Source organism: Lactuca serriola, chromosome 4, assembly GCF_051521515.1.
Source record: "Lactuca serriola cultivar US96UC23 chromosome 4, Lser_US96UC23_V15, whole genome shotgun sequence".
NCBI lineage: Eukaryota > Viridiplantae > Streptophyta > Magnoliopsida > Asterales > Asteraceae > Lactuca > Lactuca serriola.
Window position 1 is genome coordinate 196079745 of NC_136411.1, and position 26432 is coordinate 196106176.

The following is a 26432-nucleotide window of genomic DNA, read 5'->3' on the forward strand; positions in this document are numbered from 1 at the left end:
GAATTTTTTATATTTGGAATGTGAATATTGTATCTTATGAATATTTTTATCTTTATCATGTTTAAAAAAAATCAAATCGGAATCATGTATTTTTAACAATGATCCCTAATATCATGCCTTTTAATTTGCATATAATCCGTTTTCATCCCGATTTAGTTCGTATCACAGTTTATAATATTTTGTTATTTCAACTTCCAAAGCATATACAAACACTATCGAAATTTCTTACTTATGGGCGATCAAGAACCAGATGTCAATAATCATATTTATGAGGAACATTATTTGGCTAGTGATGATGACAATGGAATTGAAGATTTCGATTTTCCTGATAATGATACACTATATAATGGCCAATTTTAAATAAGAGAAAGCAGTAATCCTAATTTAGGTGACTTTTTGAATTTTTTGTTTACTTTTTCATTATATTTCAGAATATATATTGTAACAAACATGTTTAATTTTAAATGTTAATATTTTCATTGATGAACATATAGAGGACGCAAATCACGTAGAAGACAAAAATCAGTTCGTTGATGAAGATACAGAGGTTAATATCGAGTTCAGTGAAGGTACTAAATTAAATTCAGGATATTGAATTTTTTATAGATAAAATAAAGTTCTTTCAGAATAATATTTATATAATTCTTTCCGAATAATTTTGTATTTGCTATGTTTAAGCAGGACAACCACATGTTTACACATGATTACGTTTCTTCTGGTGGCACCTTGTATTGGACCCCGATTGTTTCAGACGATATCAAACCAAAAGTTTCATCAAAATTGAATTCATATGGTGAAGAAGAAACAATGTATAGAAACTATGCATTAGAATCTAGTTTTGTTGTCAGGCTTGGAAGATTCCAAAAAACGAAAAATGGGATTATTACAAATAGATATCTTGTATGCAATTGGGAAGGTAATCAAAATACTAGTAAAGTAGATACTCTGGACATTCAGCATAAAAAGACTCAAAGAAGGAAAGATTTATTTAGGAGGAATAGTAAAGCGAAAGTTGTTTTAGAAATAATTCCCGGTACTCTTAGTTATGTCGTGAGCGATTTTGTCGAGCAACATAATCACGAGTTGTTTAGCAAGGGCAATATGTACTTATCTCGTTCAAAGAGAAAACTTGATTATTCCCAAGATATTTTCATTCATAATTTGTCAACACAAAATATTGGTCCTGTAAAAGCAGATAGACTGTATAGTGCTCTTCAGGTCGGTCCTTCGTTTCGAGGTGGATTGGTTTCTGATTTCAAGAATGCTAGGAGAAATCTTAATTGTTACATAGGTGGTAGGGACGTGAAATACCTTGTTGACAAGATGAATGAAAAGAAGAAAAATTTCCCATCATTTACTTTTGAGTATAAAGTGTTGAACAAATGATTTAATGCTCTATTCTGGGCTGACAAAACAACAAAGTATAACTACAATTCGTTCAGAGATGTTGTATCACTCGATGCCACATTCAGCATGAAAAAGTATTTCTAACCTTCGATACTTTTACAATAAGAATTTCATTGTTTTCAGTTATGTAAAATAATATTTTATTTTTAAAATAGGTATGATATGGTTTTTGTTCCGTTTATTGGCATTGATAACCGCAAAAAATGTGTAACATTCGGTGCTGGACTTTTAAGTAAAGAAGATGGAGTTTCTTATGAATGGTTGCTTAGAGCTTTTTTGAAAGTTTTTAGAAAACAACTTCAATTGGTTATATCTAACCAAGATCCACCTTTGAAAAAAGATATAGATAAGGTTTTCCCGTTGGCACATCATAGGTTATGTATGTGACATATAACAAAGAAGTTGCCTAATAAGGTATGCATCAAACGATTATTATTCTTATTTTTTGTTATGATTCTACAATTATTTTCTCATATTCTAACAGAATCAATTGCTTTAACAAAATCAATTGCTTTAACTCTTATTTTTTTTTTTATGATTCTATAATTATTTTTTCATATTATACCTTCATTTTCTCATATTCTAACAGAATCAATTTATACAGATTTTATCAATTGAAGATGCAGCCACCAATCAAAAATTTCGAAAGCGTTTTCACTCTACAATTTGGAATTCTAAGTTGGAACCACATGACTTCGAGGATGTATGGCGTATGATGTTGGAGGAGTTTAAAATTACTGATAACAGTTGGATGAATACCATGTATGGTTTGCGAAGATCTTGGATCCCCGCATTTTTAAAGCACATTCCAATGTCTGGTCTTATGGGAACTACATCACTGTCTGAAATTCAGAATTGGTAATTTCAAACCACCACATTAATTGGTTCTTATCTTATCATGTTTATGATGACATTTAAATCAGTCATGGAACGACAAAGACATAACCAAATTCTCAATGATTTTAATACTGCCACCACTTTTCCTAAATTCATTACCCATTGTCCAAATGAACCTCATGCTTCAAATGTATATACGCGCAAGATTTTTTACCAGGTTCAGAAAGAGATATCAAGAGCTGAAGATAATTATTTTACCAGGTTCAGAAAGAGATAATTGTTTTAGAGAAAAAAAACAACATAACTACTAGGCAAACAAATGATGTCGATGTTGATGACAAAGATTAGGAATACAATTACAATTGTCTTATAAGGGATACTGAATACACGGTATATTTTTTTTTCACATTAATTGTCAATTTATCATTTGAATTTAAACACTAAAAAATTACAACTTAAACATTCTCACTAATCATCTTATATATTCCAGGTCACACACTCAACCAAAGATGGTTCATTCAAATGTACTTGTATACATTTTGAACATGTAAGGATCTTATGCAGACACATATTCTGTGTGTTTAAGTTTTATGGCATTGAACAAATTTATGAAAAGTACATTTTGAAATGTTGGTGTAGGGATGTTATTCCATTAGAATTACTGAAAAGACGCTTCAATAGTTCTTTTGACGATTCTAATTCCGACATGAATGCTATTGATGTTTTTTCAACTGTTGACTATTGTGTGTCTTTTTTGAGCCATGATGCAGCTAAGTTAAAGTTATACCTTGACGAGCAAAATATGTTGAAAAAAAATTTGCAGACAATTTTCCAAATCATGATCTACCCACCAGAGCATAACAGTTCAAGAAGCTTCTAGGCGTGGTAGGTCCTGATATAGTATCTGATGTTAGTGACATTCAAAATCCTATAGATATAGATAACAAAGGCTGCAGTAGTCGTGGAAAAAGATTAAAATCTACAAAAGAGATGATTGAGAAAGAAAACTCGAAACCTAAGAGAAAGTGTGCTACATGTGAACAGATAATTCATCATGACAAAAGAAATTGTCCTGTAAAGAACGCCCATAAATAATTTCCTTATTTGTTTTTTATTGGTTTTAGTAAAATGACATTTCATTTTAATTTTGTCGGTTCACATTCAATGTTATCTTTTATGACGTTTAATAAAGTATTCATATTGATTGCTAGTGACGATGACATTGTCAATTAATATAACAATATTTATCTTTTATTATTACTTAAAAATAATCATATAACGTATTCCATCAATTGTATAAATTCATTATTTTCCTTACTTACAACAAGTTATACAGCTTTTTTCAATCATTTTAAGATTGATTTTCATTTTAACAAAAATGCTTTATTGCTTAGTGTAGTATACAAACAATGTGTACAATTTATATACAAGAATTCATTATATCATATTTTCTTTCAAAAAGACTATATATTACGTAAACATATTCATTCCAAAAGAATTATATATATATATATATATATATATATATATATATATATATATATATAAACATACATTTTTCATCTACATCCAATTTACATACAAGTATTCTTTATAACATTTTTTTTCTTTTCTGAATTATACTTTTACTCATACATATTTAATTTCAAAAATGGTACATTATAACAAAATATACGTTTCTCATCTACGTCTAATTAATAGAAAATAAAAAACTATAAGATATTCTGCTAGAATAATAACAATATAAAACTACTCTATATGCATCAAAAAACTATAACAAAAGCCCAGCCACATAATACATGAAGTCGATGAAGTTGACTTCATATTTTCTAAACATAACCATTCCAAAAGAATTTTATATTTTGATTTTTTATGCATTATACACGTACACACACATACTTAATTTCAAAAAGGGTACATTATACTGAAAGATCCATTCGTCATCCACATCTAATTAATAGGAAATAAAAAAACTATAACATATTCTACAAGAATCATAACATTTACTATATAATATCAGCACCAAAAAAACTGTAAAAAACATTCCAGTCACACAACATTATGAACAACAACCTTGAATTATATTAACAACATTATTACAAAAAAAAATACATCAACACATACATTATTAACAACTACCTTCAATTATATTTAAAATATATTCATAATTTAATACTAAATTTTATTCATAAATAGCCCAACAAAAACTTATTATTAAACTACTTCCCATTCTACCAGAATTGATTTTCACAATGCACCACATCATCATCCCAGAATTTAAACAATGCATCAACACAACCTTTATATCAAAATTAATATTCCATAATATCAAAATTAATATTCCATCATCAGATATAAGCTTAAATACTGATAACAATACTTCATAACTTTTGAAAGACAAAGTACTTTTCAAACATCTAACATAATGAAGAATCGTGTTTGAACAACCACAAAAAAAAAAGTTCAGCTAATGCCATGTCATTATTTATCTTAAAAAAACCAAACTACCACTTCAAATTCTTACCTACGACCCCTTGCTTTATTTTTTTCCTATTTTCAGCTGACTCTTGAAGAAGCGTATCTTGTTCCAAAATATCCAACATACGAAACGCTTCAAAATCTTTAGCTATCATAGTCTTAAACTTATTGAGCTCAACTGTCAACAATCTTTCCATGTATTTCGTCCTTAACTTAATTATAGCACTCAGATCACCAGACATTTTACCTATAAGACCACTCTCCCAAAACCCTTCATCTTTTCACACCCCAAAACCAAGAACGGCGGAAACGTTCTGGGTCGGAGGGCGTCATGTATAGTATCACAACACATATAATAGTAAACAAGTAAACAACATCATCCATTGCATTAAATATATAATTTTAATACAAGTGTGTTCTGTGGTTTATAAGACACCAAAATATGAATCAAAATAAAAGATGAGTCTTGTATGTACTCCATCTTCTCAAAAGCTGGCATCGGTACCTGTCTACTGATGACCTGAGAATACAAGTTATTTTGAAAGAGTTTATCAACATTAAAGCTGGTGAATTCATAAATATTTAGTATTATTGATTTGTAAAAACTTGTAATGAAAGACTTATAATTGTCGTGAGGAAAAGTTTGTATAAGTATGACAACTCTAGAAAATCCCATATTTCCTACTATTATAACAAGTAGTCTTCTACGAAGACCCGACTGTTTTGAAAGTATGTATCATTGTAAAAATGACGGTTTTTCCCTCACACAACTATTATTATAAAAATATAGTCTACCTCATCGCTTATGTGAATGCATCACAAAATAAAGGTAATAAGGAAAATCATATATTTATATCAAAATATATCCTACCTCATTGTTTATGTGAAAGTGTCACAAAGTAGAGGTAATAAGGAAAATGGTATAATCCTTAAGAATGTATCCATTTGTATAGGATAAACACGGCGTGGTAACTCGCCAAACAGTACAACCGAGAACATTCGAAGATGAACACACCTTCTGTTGCGAGCAGCCAAGTGTAGGATGGTCAGTCCATGAGTGTGTAGAAGTATAACTTCATGTAGTATGTAGTAGTGTCTCCTCATATAGTATGTACTAGTGTCTCTTCATATAATATGTACTAGTGTCTCTTCGTATAGTATGTACTAGTGTCTCTTCGTATAGTAAGTATTAGTGTCTCTTCATATAGTATGTACTAGTGTCTCTTCGTATAGTAAGTATTAGTGTCTCTTCGTATAGCATGTACTAGTGTCTCTTTGTATAGTATGTATTAGTGTCTCTTCGTATAGTATGTACTAGTGTCTCTTTGTATAGTATGTATTAGTGTAATGTATGTATTGACTCTTGTATGAACTGACTCTTAGTGTGATTCCTTGTACTAGGAATAGTAAGTAGTAGAACCCTAAACTATACCTATTATAGTCTAATAGCAATATTGAGTGTATAATCGAGTGTACTGAAATAATATAACAAGCTTTTATGTCTATAGATATACACAGGATATATAAATAAGGATCAAATGACACTCGGACAAACAATAGGGTACTCTAGGTCCACAACCAAACAAGGAACAAGAAATAGAGTGTATTATCAGTCATAAGTCCTTCAAACCTTATTTATATAACTATAAATGTATCGGACATGTTTTGACAATAAGAGGGTTTAAAGAATTGACGGTAAAGATTTGTAAACTAAAGCTAAGTTTTATAAAGAGTTTAGCATGAAAAAGTGTTTGGTAATCATTTGCAAGTAGTTCTGTTGATAAAACAATTTGAAGTCATTTGTTTAGAAAACTAGTTTTAAGTGTAGTAAATCCATTTGTTTGCTAGTTATTAATCACATGTGATTGATATAATAACTAGTATAATTCAACTTGTATCCCCCCCCCATAAAAGCATTTAAAAACATTTAAAAGGTTAGTTAAGGAGGTATGAACTCACCTTTAGTGAGTGATGCGTCGGTAGGATTGGTTTAGGAGGTTGAGTGTCAATTGTGGACTTGAGCACAAAAGAATCCTATTAACCAGACAATGACATATGTATATATACATTTAGTGTTTGAAACAACTAATTATTGGATTGGGACCACCTTAGGGACTAGCATACACTTATATTGAAGTGTTACAATCATATATGATTGGATATAAGGGGTGTATGGCTATACAAGGGAGTGTAGGGTCAAACGTGTCCAAATCGATTTTCCAAGGCTTTGTGATGATCCTAAGAAGGAGTTTTGGTCGATGCTATGCTTAGATGAGTGTTTAAGTCCATTTTAGGACTAAAAGATGTATGTGCGGTCACACATGATGTGTGTGCGACCGTACACACATGAAGATCATCTAGAACGATGATTTCATGGATCAAACATGAGGAAAAGGCTTTCTAATGTGTGGTAGTAATGATCTAAGGATGTTTACTTACTTGTATTGCTGATTGGAGAGGAAAACTTGAAGGACTCTTGAGAGAGAATGTTCTAGCTTTGAAGGAGTGGGAAAAGGGTGTAAGGTTGACTTAGGGCCCTTTATGTAGGTTTGAGTGTGAGGCTAGGGGGGTGTGCGGTCGGCTGTGTGCGGCTGGCTGGCCGCACACATCTTGCTTGGTGTGTTTGGCCCGATTTTGTGATGCTACACACATTCTAACCCTTCCTAAGACTCATATCTTGATTATACTAAGCCTAATACACTCATATAGACCCTAAACTACATTGTAAAATAGCAAAATGAGGCTAACTTTGATTGAATTGATCTATTGTTCGAGATAGAAATTTAAGGTTGTCACATCATCCCCCTGTTAGAGAGAATTTTGTCCCGAAATTAAAGTTTAAGCAAGTAAGTAGTTACAAATAACTAAGCGAAAAGGTGAGGATATTTCATTTTCTATTGATCCTCGCACTCCCAAGTGAATTTCGGTCCTCGCTTGGCGTTCCAGCGAATCTTCACTATTAGGACGCGACTTTGTTTCGTCTGCTTGACCTCTCAGTCCATGATCTCTACAGGTTCTTCCACGAAGTTGAGGCTCTCGTTGATCTCGATCTCGTCGAGTGGGATTACAAGAGTCTCGTCGGATAGGCAGATTTTCAAGTTCGAGATGTGGAAAGTGGAATTTATGTTACTAAGTTTGTGGGGTAGTTTCCCGAATGATTTCCGGCCCGGTGAGAGTGCTGTCGGGAACTCGTCCTTTAGCTAACTGGGTGTCGCCCACTTCAGGCCAGCACATAGGGGATCTGCACTTTCAGCCATAGAGGGCTTCAAATGGAGCAGCCTTGATACTCGTGTGGTAACTGTTGTTGTAGGAAAATTCAACCAGGGGTGAGTGAGTATCCCATGCCTTCCCAAAATCTATTACACTGGATCGCAACATATCTTCCAGTGTTTGGATGGTTCTCTCACTTTGTCCGTCGGTCTGAGGATGGTAGGTTGTACTCACGTCCAGCCTTGTTCCTAGGGAACTTTGTAGTGATTGCGAGAACCTCGAAGTGAACCTACTATCTCTATCGGAGATAATGGATATAGGAATACCATGCAGTCGTACGATTTCCCTAATGTATGTTCTCGTAAGTTTCTCCATCTTGTTAGTTTCTTTGATAGGCAGGAAGTGTGCGGACTTGGTCAATCTATCGACGATGACCCAAATGGTATCAAGTCCACCAGTTGTCTTGGGTAACTTGGTTATGAAGTCCATAGTGATCCGCTCCCACTTCCATTTTGGTATCTCTGGTTGTTGTAGTAAACCAGAGGGTTTCTGGTATTCAACCTTGACCTTTGCGTAAGTAAGGCATTTACTCACGAAGGTAGAAATCTCTGCTTTCATGTTAGGCCACCAGTATAACTTTTTAAGATCCAGATACATCTTATCTGAACCTGGGTGAATGGAGTATCGAGTGTTATGCGCTTCGGTCATGACCAAGTCTCTGAAGCCACCGTGTTTCGGTGTCCAGATGGGAAACCACTCTAAGGACCTGGAAATGTTTGAACTAAGTGTCCGAACCATAAATGATCGAACGAGGGAGGTGTATGGCCAAAAATGTGTGTGTGCGGCCATGGTGGGTGTGCGGCTGTACACAGGAGTGTGCGGCCGTATAGTGTGTGTGTGTGCGGCCTTACACAGGGGTGTGCGACCGTATACTCTTCATTTATGCTCCAGTAGTCGATTTTTAGGCATTTTAAGGCTCAAACCAAGTCCAACTAGAAAATAGGGGGGAAACTCTCACTTTGGAGGTTCTTAAAGGTGTGTATGGCCACCTTATGAAGGTGTGTGGCTGTACACCATCAAGGGATGAACAACATGAAGAGTTTAGGCTTAGATCAAGGTGCCTGACCAGTATAACAAGTTAAATGATGGAGTACTTCACGTTTTTTAGGCCTTTGGATTGTTCTTGGATGAAGATTCTAGAAAGAGAAACTAGAGAGAGAAAGTAGAGTGCAGTTAAATAAAAGTATGAATGAAGGGGGTCACCCTCTATATATAAGGGTGAGTATGCGGCTGGAGGATGGGTGTGTGGCCGCACACACGTGTGTACGTCCGTACACACCTACCAAGAGGGTGTAATGCCCGATTTTGTCCCTATACGACTTGTTGACTCATCCCTAATCTCATTCCCACCTGTACTCAAGCTTAGAACACTTAAACGAACCCTTAAACAACGTTAAAAGGTAACGGAACCGAGTCTAATATTGATGGAATTGACCAATCTTTACAGAATAAAAGTTTTGGGTTGTCACATAAAATCCAGGATCCTCAAAAGCATGACTCTTTCACTGGTGTGTACAATCAAGCCGGTGCCTCCTCGCGATCCTGAGAAAAACCTGAAACACATAACACAAAACACGGTAAGCATGAAGCTTAGTGAGTTCCCCAAAATACCAAACACACATCTCATTAGCCACTCGAGGCTATATCACTGTAAGACCCTCCAGTTAATGTGTCTAAGTGGGACCCTCCAGTCCTATACTCGGGTGGAACCTCCGTTCCTAACTCAGCATAAATCACAAGGACATAATGGAGAATATCACAATACATAGATAAGCACATAGACATCTCGTTCCCACAAAGATACCACACATGGTAAGTATATTGAGAAGACACACTTTGCAAGCAGCAAGCAATTATCTTCGAACTTGAATCTCGAACTAGCCACTGCCTAACACATAGGGTAAACATCTCTAATTAATACTTGATTCTCGACTCGAAGTAACCAAAAGTTATTCGACTCTCTCTAACTCTTGAATTGGGTAAAACACCATTTTACCCCTCCATGGTCTCCATTACTCATGTTGACCAAACCCTAAAGTCACCAAAAGTCAAACTTGAGTCAACAGTCCATGTTTGACCCGAATTGTCGAGTGCACTCTTGCGACTTGTCGAGTCCCCTTGTTCCCTCAGAAGACTCAAGAAAGTCTAGCTCAACTCCTTGAGTTGACCCCTAACTCGTCGGGTTATCGCACAAACAAACCCATCGAGACAAACCCTCACCGACTCGTCGAGTCAGGCCATGGACTCGACGATTCCCTTCGACCAGATTCCTCATTCAGAAGATTTAAGGCAGATCTATCACTCCAAACACTAGATCTACCATCCTAATGGTCGATTTTCATGTAAAGTTGCAAGCTTTACGTTCAAACATGGCATATAAGGATCATAATTCCAATACATGGTCCAACAAGGCACCAAAACACAATAACTCTTTAAGTGAGTGAATAAAGCTTGAGCCTTTGGACCCTCTGGACCTCACAAGGTCCAGATCTAAAGTCTAGACCTATAAAGGGACTCCATGTACTCATATCTCAATAAAAAGGTGATAGAAAGCCCTATTCATCAAAACATGAGATGTAATCACCACAAGGAGAATGGTGGGAACTTTTTACTTTCTCCAAAAGCTCTTGGACAAAATAACACTGATCCACTGGCCCCCTTCTTGTTCCTAGATGAATCATTCCCTCCTCTTCAAGAGAAATGTACCAAAAGACCCCAAAATTAGCTCCTTTCACACTCTCTAGCTCCAAAGGACGTTAGGGTTTACTCTCAGTGAAGGTGAGCCACTAATGAGGCTATAAGTTCCCATATATAGGCCCCAACCCCAGGAAATTACTGTTTCTCTGCCCAGCACCTACCCGGCAAGTCAGCTCTCTAACTCGTCGAGTCCACTCATTAATTCTATGATGGCAACTCGGCTCTACTCGGCGAGTCGGACTCACGACTCGTCGAGTCACTCTATAAGTCTCAAGGTTAAACACACATTAATGCATCTGAAATTCCGGATGTTACATAATCGCAGGGTCATATATATATATATATATATATATATATACACACACACACACACACATATATATATATATATACATATATATATATATATATATATATATATATATATATATATATATATATATATATATAGAAAAGAGTAGGACCAACGACTACTCATAAACCTAGTCTATATCAAAATATGAGAAGTGTATGCACTACTCGTAGTGGGTGTTGCTCTGAGGACCATGAAATGATGTCATGAAATTTTGCATTGCCCTGGTCTCTACTCTGGATTCTACCACTTAACGTTCTTCCTCTATCACACGTCCTTCTAATGCGTCTTGACATTCTTGAAACTTTCTAACCTCGGCTCGGGCTGCTGTCACTTCTTCCTGAACAGCCTCGGTGTGGTTCCTAGTCTGATCATGGTCTTCGTCCTGGCGATGAAGGCGAACTGCGGTGAATTCGGTGGTGGCGCCAATTTCACTGATATGGTTGGCAGATACCCTTGCTTGTTTAGTATGGCAAGCGATGCGACGAACTATGACAAGAAGTGCCCTGTCTGCTGAGCCCCACTCTATCGAGGTTGTAGAAACTTCATTCCATACCATAGGGTGGTCGATGTTCCTGTTCCTGGCTCCATCTTTTCAAATCTACCGCTGCAACACCATAAATTTTCAAGTAAAATTTTCATTTAAAATCTCTTAGTTCTCATAAAACATATTACAAAAAACACTTCTTTAATTTATAAGACACAACTACATAATTGTTTATATCATTGTCCAGGATCCTCAAAGCATAACTCTTTCTTTGGTGTGTACAATCAAGCCAATGCCATCCCGTGATCCTGAGAAAAACCTAAAACACATATCACATAACACGGTAAGCACCAAGCTTAGTGAGTTCCCCAAAATACACATACAACACATAAGCCACTCGAGGCTATAACTCGGTATGACCCTCCGGTCAATGTGTCTCAGCGGGACCCTCTAGTCACATAGCTCGTTGAACCTTCCGGTCCGGTCTAGCTCGTTGGACCCTTCGGTCCGGTTTGATCGAGGACCCTCTGGCCTCATGAGTCGTTGGACCCTCGGGTCCAGTCTATATAATACATAGCATACATAACATACACATACACATAAGACCCTCCGGTCTGCACATAGATACCATTCAAGGTAATGTATAGTGAGAAGACTCACGTTGAAAGCAACCAAGTGACAGCCTCGCACTCGGAAATCTCTTAACAATACTTACTCATACTCAAACACACCCAAGGCTATTCCCTTTCTCTGTCTAACTCTTGAAGTGGGTAAAAGACCATTTTACCCCTCCATGGCTTCCATCACACGTGGTTGACCCAACCCTAAAGTCAACCGTAGTCAAACTCGAGTCCATAGTCCAGATCTGACCCGACTCGGCGAGTGCACCCTTATGACTCTTCGAATCCACTCACTTTCTCCGAAGTTTCACGAAGATTAATCTTAATTCGTCGAGTTGACCCCACAACTCGCCAAGTTAGCACGCGATTCAGCTCGATCAGGAAAAACCCTAACCGACTCGTCGAGTCGGCTCATTGACTTAGTGAGTCTCTCCAGACTCATTCTCATTCAGTCGATTTCAACCGGATCTATCACTCATTCTCGTCGAGTTTATACCTTCTACAGTAGTTCCACGCGAAGAAATGTTAGATCCACAGCCCCTATCTCGTTTCTTGCTTGAATCATGCTCTTTTCCTTCCATAAGTCCCACCAAATTACTTGATTTCATCATAAGAACTCTCTCATGGATCCAATGGCGATTTAGGGCTTCTCACAGAAGGTATGAGGAGCACGTAAGGTTATAAGTTCCCTTAAATAGGCCCCAACCCCGAAAACTTAGGGTTTTCTCTTCCAAACACCTACTCGGTGAGCCAATTCTCTGACTCGTCGAGTCTACTCATTAAATCCACGTGGGCAACTCGACACGACTCGGCGAGTTAGACTGTCGACTCAGCTAGTCCCTCCTTAAACCTCAAAATTGAAACACAAAAATAATGTACCTGAAAATCCGGATGTTAAAAATCTCCCCCACTTAATTTGATTTCACCCTTAAAATTGCTCTAGCATCACACAGCTAAAAACCCAAAAGTTTGGGAAGCACTACCAATAAATGACCTCATACCACACAACTATCATCCTTCAATGGTACCTGGTCCCAAGCTCTCAAACCCCGAAAAGGACACACTCGACTGCCGCTACGATACTTCTTCTAGCTCCTTGAATCCGGAGACTCTAGGAGTCTGTCACACTACCAAACTGCCCCTCCGATTCTCTAATCGGTCCCAATCGAACTCCAGAGGGACGAAAAGGTCACAACCCATTAAGGACCCACTGCCTTGGCCATGCTCGCTTGGAAGTATACTCTGACATCCAAACACACAGCTTCCTCCCCAAATCTCCCTTCCAACACTGAGCATCATGTTACCTCCCGACCTAAAAGATGAACCTCCAAAGGTTATTCACTGCAAACAAAAACGTCTCACCGAATTCCTTCTCATGATCTCTTTCTCGACTCATCGTGACACATAAGTCCCAAAATTCTCTTTACCCCAAGCGAATGCTACAACTCATCTAAAATCGTCTCACCTTTGACCTTTGTCATCTATCATCCCCTGATTCCCTGCATCTCATAGTACTTCTCATATCAATTAAACGGATCCACTATGGCTTAAGATATCAGATGGAGATCAATATTCCTCAAAATGAAACCCACCTACGAATCTGGAACCTCATCTCACCTATTCAATTTACACTAAATGGATCCAGACTCGAGCTCGAGAGTCTGATTCAACAGCAGAATTAGAACTACTCATTCTAATCTGGTACTCATTCATGACCCACAATTCATGGATTGTGCACACATCATCACTCCAATTTCTTCCGATTGCGATAATCCACGCGTTCGTTTGGTCTATGACAACTCCCGACCATTAGGGAGACCCCAGCCTCTTCATGGCCTGACCAACAAATTCCCACAAACTCATAGATAAGGCTACTCAAGCCTAGGAACTCTTCCGCCTCATATTCTGACTAGCAAATATTACTGTTCCCCGCGGAACAACATTTACTCTTATCGACTGCTGAGTGCTACGTCCTCCCCTGTAGTCTTGCAATAATCTCTGACTTGTGACTGCTACGGCTCCTCGCAGTATCACACACACACACACTCTCTCTCTCTCTCTAACCATTGAATACTACGGCTCCCCGTAGTATCGCGACACTCTCTCGCTGACTAGTGAATACCACTGCTCCATGCAGTATCACAGTTTTCTCCCACTACCTAGTGAATACTACGGCTCCCCATAGTATCACGACACTCTGTTTCGCTAACTCATGGATGCTACGGCTCGCCGTAGCCTTACAACACCTATCTCGTTCATCGACTCACCATAGGCTCATTCCATGGTTCTTCCTGATAATCCCAAGCGAACACTCCCAACCGGATTCGCTTGCTCTCTTATCACCTCAACCTCATCATCAAGCATCACCATACTGAGTTCACCAACTCATGCTCCGCAGCTCAACATAGATAGGTGCTCACACACCTATCCAAAAATAAGCATCACTACTCCTGACGGCAACCTACCATAACAAAACCCCCTTTCTTGCTGCAATTCCCACTCTTAACTAATCTAGCTTGATGTCAATTAGCCAAAGGCTTCCACCGAAACCATAAATACTTGCTACACCACTTGCCATCTCTTAACTCAAAACACAAAATAATCCGAATCTAGGACATCACACTCTGATATCTCATAATACCATCACAAATCTTCACGATTCCTTGTCTCTATCACTGATCTCATACTCACAGCATCATACTCAGATACCGCATTGCTTCATTAGAATCTCGCAACCAATCTTCCTCTTGCACCACTTGTAACGTCAGAGTATTCCCTTGCTAATTGAACACAAAGGCATTGTCACTGACTCAGAACTCGTATATGAAAACCCGAAGCTCCATCCTCTACTGATCACTACTCATACGAAATTACTTATACCGACTCCGAAATTGATTAACAAATCAACTGCCGCCTCTCTTGGAGTATAGATCACATTCTATACATACACCCGCAAACCTCTGGTATTGCTCTCTGAACTCAGTGACCCAACCGCCTCAAATTCGACATTCGCAAACTCGATAATCCCTTTCCACAATAAATTCTCTAACCAACGGCCACCTGCCGTGGATGCACACATCCTTCCTTACACACATACTCATAAATCTTCCAGTCTCACACCTCGCTTTATTTACCAATAACCCAGGTCTCATTTATCCATACCGCAGATCTCCATAACCCATTCTCTAAACGCACTTGAATGGATCGCTGATGCTCTCATTAGAATACCCAGTCCTCCCTCACTCAGGGTTCGAACCATCACCAATTGGCATACCAACAGTCTATTCCACAGATTATTTTCTCCCGGTACATATCCCTTGACTCTTGGAACGTAGCACATAATCATTCCATGATCTTCCTGGTGGAACTAAGCGTTACCACATATCCCATAGCTCATACAAGAATCTCATAATCTTCCCAACTTGACTGCCTCTGGTCGTCTCAAAGTCTCAGGCTAACACACCGCCGAATACCTCACTGTTCCGAATTAACCCTGACCCTCAGCCTGGAAATAATGCACTATCACACACCTCGTCTCTAACTCATCAAACCGCCTCCCAACATGGGAAACATCATCAAGGCACAAGGCCCCACTCTCATAACTGAAGCATAATCCTAACAACGAGGGCCACTGCCTCGATATATTCCTCATACTACTTGAAACCACTGCTAAATGCATGCCATCCTCAAAAGGCACCTTCCTGGGTCTTTTCCATCTCAGCTTCCACCAATGACTCCATGTTACAAGAAAATACATTACAGCAGACAAACTGCCCAAATACTTTGATGAAAAGGGGTCACCATCAATGCTACCCTATGGAGCCTACCTCCAAACTCTTAAACCGGAATCTCGATAGCTCCTTCACTTTTCCCAGGAATGGGAACAACGCAACTCTTGACATAGAAAGTAAAGACTTAACTATCCATCAATTGCTCAACTCAGACCGCGATCCTCCAATAAGCATCATCTACACTCATCCCTGAGTCTCGCGACTCCAACTGACATCTCACCGAAATCTCTCAGATACTAACTCGATTTCCTTCTCCAGGTATGCTTCATTGAAGCTAACTCATCATGGCCCTCCGGTCCCACCCTCTATCACATCTGATCTCAATCTAATTAATCATAACAGAATAATTGGTAAAATCAGGAGCACTAACCGCCACAAATCATGGTACATGAACCACGTGATTACCTCTCAGTTTCCTACCTAAAATGTGACATCCCCAAAATCACGGCCAGAAAAGACCGGTTTGTTTATGCTTTGTTTAAAAATCAGAGTTACATTTTAAATGAAAGTGTTGCGGAATTTGTCCCAAAACAAAAATATGATAAAGATTTATCAAAAGCATTTCGATAGAAATGTATTTCATTAAAAGACTCGGGATGTCATGTTCGTACAGATCAAAAGCATAAACAGTACAATATAAGCCTTACTACATTATTTCATATCTACAGGCCTATATCCGTAATCCCTCGTCCAAAACATCACACCTATGCTCATGCGCCACTACCTGTAATACATAAAACTGAGTGGGTCAGGCTTGGGAGCCTGGTGAGCATATAGGGTTTTCAACCCACAATAAATAAGTTTATTAATTTCATCGATCAACAATAACCCGATTACCCGTTCCCGTTATCCTCACTTTACATCCCTAAACACCTATCATAAGGGACCTAGCCTAAGAATCATCATCGGGACGGACACTACTGCTAAGGGGATTCCTCAGCAATAAATGTCCTAAAGGCAACCATGTGGGGGATGGAGTACACCGGTGAACATATCGTTCACAAACACCTACAGGTTGCGAGCCTGCTAGTGTTCCACTGGACTGTCTAGAAGAGTCCGTGGTCGTCATCCATACTCCGCTAGATGACAGAATCAACAACATCAACATCGAGGCCTCTCATCATTTTATCACACATCACCTATTGCATCTACCCATGTTTTACCCCAACATTTTCGTAGATATAAAATACATATACAGTTTAAATCATTGAAAACATGTATAACAACGTTCATCTAGCATAGATAGCAAGTATTCAGATAATATGCACACATAGCACGTAATTTATATAAAATACTTCATATCTATGTGTAAGTTGAAAGTAACTATGCACTCACTTGTTAAGGTGATGATTCCAAAATCGGGCAGCGCTTGCTTCTAACGATTCTATTTTCCTTCGACGAAACCTAGCATTATTATCGCTAAATTTTAGTCTAATATTTACCGTGACCAACTATTAGTCTTAGTATTATTATTATTATATAAGCGTTAAACAATATTTTCCAACCACTATGTACAGACATGGGCCAGACATAAAACACCGGAGGGCAGGACCATTTTGGCATATAGCACTTCTGAAATCCAACAACCCTATGCGACCCTTTAAACCAGATTCCCCGTACCGCGAGTAGTTAAAAAAAAATATTATAACGACACTTATATAAGTTATAATAATAGCTCAAATATTTATTATAAGTTCATAATAACAATACTAATTTTAAATATAAGCTATATTAAAATAAGGTAAGCATAACTTACTTACAAGGGGGTTTTAGCTAGGAGTCGGGCTCTGCAGGGGCAGAACTTCGTCGCTGAATCTTTCTAAGAAAGATTCGTGCAGCGCTTCAGCGCTCACCTTACTATACTAAGCTACAGAAAGAGAAATCGAATCACGAGGGACCGAAATGCTAGGGGGATAAAGAGAGAAAGACTCTTGAATCAAGAGAATGGTGCAAGAAATATGAGAGCCCAAGGCTCTTATTTATACTAATTGAATTTTCAAAAACTACCCTCCATAATTACTTAATGACCTTTTAGTTATATAAACAACTAAACACGCCTCTATAATACTATTATAAATGGATTTAATGATATTTGTACTAAACTAATGTCGAAAGAACTCAACATTAGTCTTATAATGACCGCATCGTCGATACCTTTCTAATGATATATACATATGTATATATATGTGTACGTATACATGATTTATACTTTATTTTAATACGTAAATATGCTATTATAATTTGTAACTCGTTCATACGAACTCCGTTTTTGACGTTCTTTATATCCACGCGTAGGTGAAGACGTACTCTACAACTTTCGTTTAGACTCCGTCGGCTAATTTTTGACTTTATTTTTAAAGTTATATTTTTAACAAGCCGGGACAGGATTGGTCTGTTTAAAATCTCATAACTTCTTCATACGAAGTCAGATTTGGGCGTTCTTTTTATCGATGTTCTTAGTTTAACATATTCTACGACTTTCGTTTAGATCACTAAGGCTAAATCTCGCTCTATCGTAAATTCACTATTCACGCTTCCCGGTATCGTGCCGGTTCTGTCGTGAAACTTCGACGGGTCATAACTTCTTCGTTATAACTCGGATTTCGGCGTTCCTTATATGCACGGAAACCTTGAGACATATTCTACAACTTTATGTAGAGATATCGGGATTATCTCACACTTTAATTTTGACGCTCATTTTTATTCTTTATTAATTATACATTTATAATTAAATAATAAACACATATAATTCACATAATACTCAAATATTTCATCTTTATTACTTCAAAAGAGTTACAAGACTTGACCTAGACTATTACATTGACAAAAATGCTTAGCCCTGAAACCCGTGCGTTACATAAAACCTCTGGAATTTTCCTTGTTTCGAGTATGGGTCCTCTACTTTCAGTAGTACGGGACCATACTACCTGCAACATCTACCCATACTTTCCACACGGATCATCCCAGATTTCCTAAGTAGCTGCTCAACCTCCTCAACCATTAATCTCGTCATACTGGTCGCTCTCTTGCAAATACTCTCCTCTATCAGCCCACTCATCTGACAAAGGTCACTCCCCAGGCTCTTTCTAAGTTCTCACACCTCTCTGCCATCAGCTGCTAAAGAACTCCTTATGATGCCAGTCGTCTACCTCCTGAATATCGTCATATTCACTTAGTAACTGACTCCCATCATCAAGAGTTCCACAAAGCACGAAGCAAACATCATTCGGGCATCGAATCATCTCCACTAGCACGTAAAACCACTCTAGGTTACAACTCCACTTACTATACACACACTCAAAGATGTTACCGAACTCAAGCAACTCTTCCCCATGCGGGTATCTAACTACTTCGTCTGTTGGCTCCTCAAATGCTCATCTAGGTATCTCTCCTAGATTACTCCTCTACTTAAAGCTCTCTCTCTAAACGATTCCTGTTGGATACTCTTACTCCGCACATACTCAACTCACATCAAAGATAGCAGCAACCCCTAGGATAAGGCATCACAAATCAGGCAATTCTAGCCCCTAATATATGAAATACCTATCCTATCTTCTAGCATGTATCTCTAATATCTCAATAATAACGCATAACACAATTAAGTAAGGGTATTCACAAATAAGTAAGGGTATTTTGGGAAATCACCGTTCGGGCTCTGGCTGATTGTACACACTGCTCCATCTTTGATTTCTCTTAAACTCTTTCCCTTTTAGAAAAACTCATTTCGTTTGAAATTTTTTCTCAAATCCCCAATTTGAGTCTAGACATACCCGAAGGTGTATCTGAATCACTCAAACCAAGGCTTTGATACCAACTTGTAACACCGTGAATTTTCAAGTAAAATTTTCATTTAAAATGTCTTAGTTCTCATAACACATATTACAAAAAAAACATCTCTGTAATTTATAAGACACAACTCCATAATTGTTTATCATAGTCCAGGATCCTCAAAGTATAACTCTTTCTCTGGTGTGTACAATCAAGCCAGCGCCGTCACGTGATCCTGAGAAAAACCTGAAACACATATCACATAACACGATAAGCACTAAGCTTAGTAAGTTCCCCAAAATACATATACAACACATAAGCCACTCGAGGATATAACTCGGTATGACCCTCTGGTCAATGTGTCTTAGCGGGACCCTCCATTCCCGTAGCTCATTGGACCTTCCGGTCCGGCCTATCTCGTTGGACCCTTCGGTCTGGTCTGATCGAGGACGTTCTGGCCTCAGGAGTCGTTGGACCCTCTGCTCCAATCTATATAATACATAGCATACATATAACACAATGCACATAAATATCAAACATACACATACACATAAGACCCTCCGGTCTGCACATAGATACCATTCAAGGTAATGTATAGTGAGAAGACTCACCTTGAAAGCAACCAAGTGACAGCCTCGCACTCAGAAATCTCGACCTAATTTCCGCCTAACACATATGATAAACATCTCTTAGAAATACTTACTCATACTCAAACACACCCAAGACTATTCTCTTTCTGTGTCTAACTCTTGAAGTGGGTAAAAGACCATTTTACCCCTCCATGGCTTCCATCACACATGGTTGACCCAACCCTAAAGTCAACCGTGGTCAAACTCGAGTCCATAGTCCAGATCTGACCCAACTCGGCTGGTGCACCCTTGTGACTCGTCGAGTCTACTCACTTTCTCCAAAGCTTCGCGAAGATTCAGCTTAACTCATCGAGTTGACCCCAAAACTCGTCGAGTTAGCACGCAATTCAGCTCGATCGGGAAAACCCTGACCGAATCGTCGAGTCGGCTCATTGACTTGGCGAGTCTATCCAGACTCTTTCTCATTCAGACAATTTTAACCAAATCTATCACTCTAAACTATAGATCTATCATCTCAAGGCTCAATAATCACGTAAAGCTTCGATCTTTACGTTCAGGCATGATGCTATTGCTCCAAAACGCCAAGGACCTCAAAGGTGGGGTATCTAGTCCTCAAGGACCTCAAAAGGTCCAGATCTGAGGTTTCCCCCCTCAGATCATGGCTTAAATAGATCATAGGTACAGAGAAGGGGAGTAAAACCCTAAAACTCCAAAAATCATGAAACCTAACCAAAATAGATGAAGAAGATGCAAGTGTATACCTTCTACAGCAGTTCCACGCGAAGAAATGCTAGATCCACAGCCCCCATCACGTTTTTTGATTGAATCATTCTCTTTTCCTTCCATAAGACCCACCAAATTACTTGATTTCTTCATAAGAACTCTCTCATGGCTCCAATGGAGATTTAGGGCTTCTCACAGGAGGTATGAGGCGCACCTAAGTTTATAAGTTTCCTTAAATATGCCCCAACCCCGGAGACTTAGGGTTTTCTCTGCCCAGGACCTACTCGGCGAGTCAGTTCTTTGACTCGTCGAGTCCACTCATTTAATCCATGTGGGCAACTCGACACGACTCGGCGAATCAGACCTTCGACTCGGCGAGTCCCTCCTTAAACCTGAAAATTGAAACACAAAAATAATGTACCTGAAAATTTGGATGTTACAACCGCCCATCGAGGCGTCGGGCCCTGGAACTTCCGTATGGGAGCGGGGTTTCGGACAGACTATGGTGTATTGTAGACCTTTGGTTCCATGTCGGTGTGTCTTGATCCTCCTCCTTATTTTCTTCCTCCGAATCATTTTCTCTCTCCAAATCATCTTCGGGGTCCTCCTCCATCATTTCCTGAGGATCCTCCTCAAGATCCTCTTCGATCCATCCACCATTCCCTTCGTTAGGAAATAGGGGTCTCCTGGTATATTAAATCCAGCCATTGCGTCTGAGCGAGAATAGGGATATGAGAAATATATGAAAAACTTCAGTTTTAATATTTTTGAGGGAAAAAAAATTAATAGAAATATTTTTTTAATAAAATTGTGGCCCATACTGGGTCCTCCTATAATTACTTAGTGCATACATGTTGTATATAATCAAGATTGAATAGACCGTCAGATAAGTAGCTCCACTCTAAACACACAACCAAACAAGGAACAAGATTAAAAGCGGAATCACAAATCCTAAGTCTATAGAATCTTAATTATATATAACTTTAATGTATGCACCTTGCAATTATAGATCTACCTCTAAGGGTCCTTAGTTTTTATGTGAAGGATTTGATTTATTCTGGTGAGAAGGTTACTTGCGACTACTAGTTTTAAATATCGTGGCCTAACATTGTTTGTATGGTTTTTTTTAGTATCCTAAAATACTCCTATAGTATTTTAAAGTTTTGTGTTTGGTTCTAGAGTTTCTTGGTATGAGGGGTTGGTAAGTTTTAGACTTGTTGTTCACTACAACCATTCCTCGGCACAAGTTGGTCACATCCTGGGAAAATATAGTTGATCAGACTATATTCATCCCCAATCTGATTACATACCCTGAGGCCTACTCGTAGTGCTCAACTTATATCAATACTTTTTGCTTTGTTACTATTACAATACTGAACTAGTAAGTATGATTGTACTTATAGTTTTATAAAAATATCATAACATTTTAAAGTATACTTGTACGAAAATGTTAAGTCAGAGAGTTTTAGTCCCATGTATTTATAGTTTGTATATCTTACATGGTTTGATATACTTAGTTCACTATAAACAATGCTCTGATACCAATCTGTCACACCCCCAAACCAAAACGGCGGAAACGTTCGGGAGCGGATGACGTCATGTACAGTATCATAACAATTAAGTAATAGTAAAGAAAGCAAACACAACCATCATAAATATAATTTAAAATGTTACATTGTTTTATGAGTTACATATTTCCAAATAAATTACAATATGATGACCAAAGATTTGTTTGATGCCTAAACGTCTCATCTTCAAAAGTTGATGGTTACCTGTTTTATCGGTTCCGTGAGAATACAAGTTGTTTTGATTTTTCAACAATAAAGTTGGTGAGTTCATAAGAGTTTTGTATGCGAAAATGCAAGCCTTTCCATGTAAAGTAATCGTGTCTATTTCCATAAAATCCGATTATTTTACATAAAAGGAGTTGTAAGCCGTTTGTTCGTAAATTGATAGTGTTTGTACCAGAAAATCCAATATCTCTATAAAATGAATTGTAGTCTTAAATGTTCCCAGACCAAAATGTATAAGTATTTTCCATACTTAAAATATTGTATGTAGTTTTATATGTATAAAAAACCATTTAAGTATTTGTTAGCCCCGTAAACTAAAATGTGTTGTTAATACCCCATGTGAGATTTTTATAATTTTGGTGGTAACGTTATTTTATGTATTTAACATTTTTACGTAAAATGTATATAAAATATAAGAAAGTATAAGTAACGGTTTGTATTTTAACACAAGTTTTCTTGTGTTATACTTACATTCCCCTCCTAACACATAGAAAAATCTTGGAAATGTGGGGGTATGAACTCACCTTATATGTGTTTGCGGCTAGATAACAAGGTGATAATGATGATCCTCGAGTTTAGAGTACGTGACGATAGGCGTATCCTAAAATTTTTAAACACCTAATGATATGTGTAAATTAGATGAACTAATAAATTAAGTCTTCTATAAACACTGGATTAATCAAGAAATACTTACTATAATTCCTAAGGAACAATGTTGAACAAGATGGCTTCTTGGACATTATTGATGATGAACTTGGAGAGAAAATAGGTTTGAATTTTGAGAGAAATGGGAAGTGTAAATATGTTAACTGTGAAATGAGTTTGGAATGGTCTCTAAATCATGTGTGTGTGTGTGTATATATATATATATATATATATATATATATATATGTATATATACATATATATATATATATATATATATATATATATATATATATATAGAGCAAAGGATAGGATGAAGTGATGTTTACTTTGGTAAATGTAATTTATCTTCTTGGGAAAAAAAACTCTACCAATCAACTTGCAACATAAGTGGGTGAAAGGGGGTGATTTTGGGCTAAGCATGGCCGAAATCACCTTGATTTTGGTTTGGTTCCACCTCATAAATGGTGATTACAACCCTAGTGGTCCAAGGTTTTGAGATGTCGGCCTTAGTGGTCCTATGGTTTTGATATTTCATCCTTAGTGGTCCTAAGCTTTGAGATTTCGGCCTTAACATAAGATCTTGGTCCCCATAAAACCAAAATCGCAATGTTTCTTTAATTCCAAATACCGAAATCCCTATAGTATTTACAAATTCATACCGTTAGACATAACCTTTTGACTTGTATTGACTTATATTAACTTAAATCAACAAGGTTTTCCAATTATATATATTTATAACATATATAAACATATAAATATTACATCTTTTGACAATATTTGTTCTAAAATTTTCTAGTTGTCACATCGAGTCATCTCACCCACTCGCCGATTTCACTCAAAATCTAGAAGGCGGGTAACCCTTGGCCAACTCGTCAAGTTGACTATGCAACTCATTGAGCTCCTTCAGCCCCTTTCATGTTCAGTCCTTTCCAGTTGAATCTAAAGCTCTAAACTATGGATCCAGTCCCCTAGGGTGTAGTTACCATGTAAACTTGCCCACTTTATGTGCATGCAAGGCCTCAAGAGACTAAAACACTCAAATTAAGCTTATGAAGAGGTTTACGGCATGTAGAAAGGCCAAAGCTTGATAAAGCTTGAATCTTTAGACCCAACAAGGCCTAAGGTGTCCAGATATGAAACCACAACCTCAAATCATGTCCAATCTCCGAAAGTGGCTCCAAAATGGGTTAGAAATGCACTAAACTCCCATGGGAGGAGATCTAAGAAACAAGAGGTCAAGGTAAATACTTTCTACCTCCAAATGGCTGCTAACACAGGGTAGATGCCAAATCTATAGCCTCCTCTTCACTTCAATCCCTTCAAACTTTGAGTTTCCTTCTAAAGAGCAAAAGATTCACTCTCCAAAGCTCACATACACTCAAGAAAGCACTAAAGCACGGCTAGGTTTTCTCTCTAGACAGTAAAAATGATGAGAGAGGCCACAAATGAGCTATAAGTTCCTTAAATAGGGTACAAACCCTTGAAAATTAGGGGTTACCTTTACAGCATCTACTCATCGAGTTGGGCCTTTCAACTCGTCGAGTAGATCCTAACTCCTGCGTCCAAAATGATCTCTACTCGACGAGTTGGAGCTCCCCAACTCATCAAGTCCTAGTCTAAAACCCTAAAATCCTGAAAAGTAATTGATATCTGAAATGAGCGTTACAAATCTCACCCACTTGAACTAGACTTCGTCCTCGAGGTCTACTGATGCAAACGAATCCGGGTAGTGCTCCCGCATCTCATTCTCCGGCTCCCAAGTCCATTCAGAGCCCCTTCGGTGCTGACATTGCACCTTCACTAGCTTCACCTCTTTATTATGAAGGACCTTAAATTTCCTATCCAAGACCGGAACAGGCCTCACAATGTACTTCAGGCTCTCATCTACGTGAGTGTCATCCAAATATATAACCGCAGCCTCACCAGTAACACACTTTCGAAGCAGAGAAACATGGAAGATGTTGTGAATCTAGCTAAGCTTATTTGGCAGATCCAAACGGTAAGCCACCTTGCCCACCCCAGCGGTAATCCTGAACGGATCAATATACCAGGGCCCTAAATTGCCTCTCTTCCGGAACCGAATGACACCCTTCCATGGTTATACTTTCAGCAAAACAAAGTCTCCCACCTTGAACTCAAGATCCGAGCGACGCCGGTCAACATATCTCTTTTGACGGCTCTGCGCGACTTGTAGTCTGTCGTGCACCTACTGGATCAACTCGATGGTCTTAAGCACCACTTCGGTGCTTCGGGTGACTCGGTGGGCAACTTCAACCCAACAAACTGGGGTCCTACACCTCCAACCATACAACATCTCGAATAGGGGTCGGTCGATACTAGCATGATAACTATTTTTATACGAAAACTCTGCTAGTGGGAGGTATGTATCCCAACTCCCTCCAAAGTCCAATACGCATGCCCGTAGCATATCCTCGAGCGTCTAAATCGTCTGATTGCTCTGGCCATCTGTCTGAGCGTGGTATGTAGTGCTGAAGTGTAACCGAGTTCCCAACTCTTCGTGGAACTTCCGCCAAAACCTGGATGTAAATCGAACCTCCCAGTCAAAGACCACTGACACCAGCACCTCATGCCTAACCACAACCTCTTGTACATACATATCTTCTAATTTTGCATAAGAGATACTCTCAGAGATAGGAATAAAATGGGAACTCTTTGTCAATCTATCTCTTAGACGCATCAAAATATATTACCAAATCATCCAGCCCCGTGGGTAGTACCAGAATCGGGCCTCACATAACCTCTGTCTCAAGGTCTCGAAAGACAACTGCTGGTCCAGGCCCCACTGGAAATTCACTTTCTTTTTGGTCAAACGGTTCAAAGGCACGGAGATCTTGGAGAAATCCTAAATGAATCTCCGATAATACCCTGCTAGACCCAAGAAGCTATGGATCTCAGATGCATTCTTCGGTACTTCCCACCACATCACCGCCTCAACCTTGGCTGGATCAAC

At 38.3% G+C, this 26432-nt stretch overlaps 1 protein-coding gene across 1 annotated transcript; it reads left to right on the forward strand.

Moving 5' to 3' along the window:
- The first annotated feature begins 231 nt into the window (after positions 1–231).
- LOC145099104 (protein FAR1-RELATED SEQUENCE 5-like) lies at positions 232–3124 on the forward strand. Its single transcript, XM_079036690.1, has 6 exons — positions 232–349; positions 495–547; positions 682–1364; positions 1563–1758; positions 1997–2265; positions 2884–3124. The coding sequence occupies exons 1-6, from the start codon at positions 232–234 to the stop codon at positions 3122–3124; spliced, it is 1560 nt and encodes a 519-aa protein (XP_078892816.1).
- The last annotated feature ends 23308 nt before the right edge of the window (positions 3125–26432 follow it).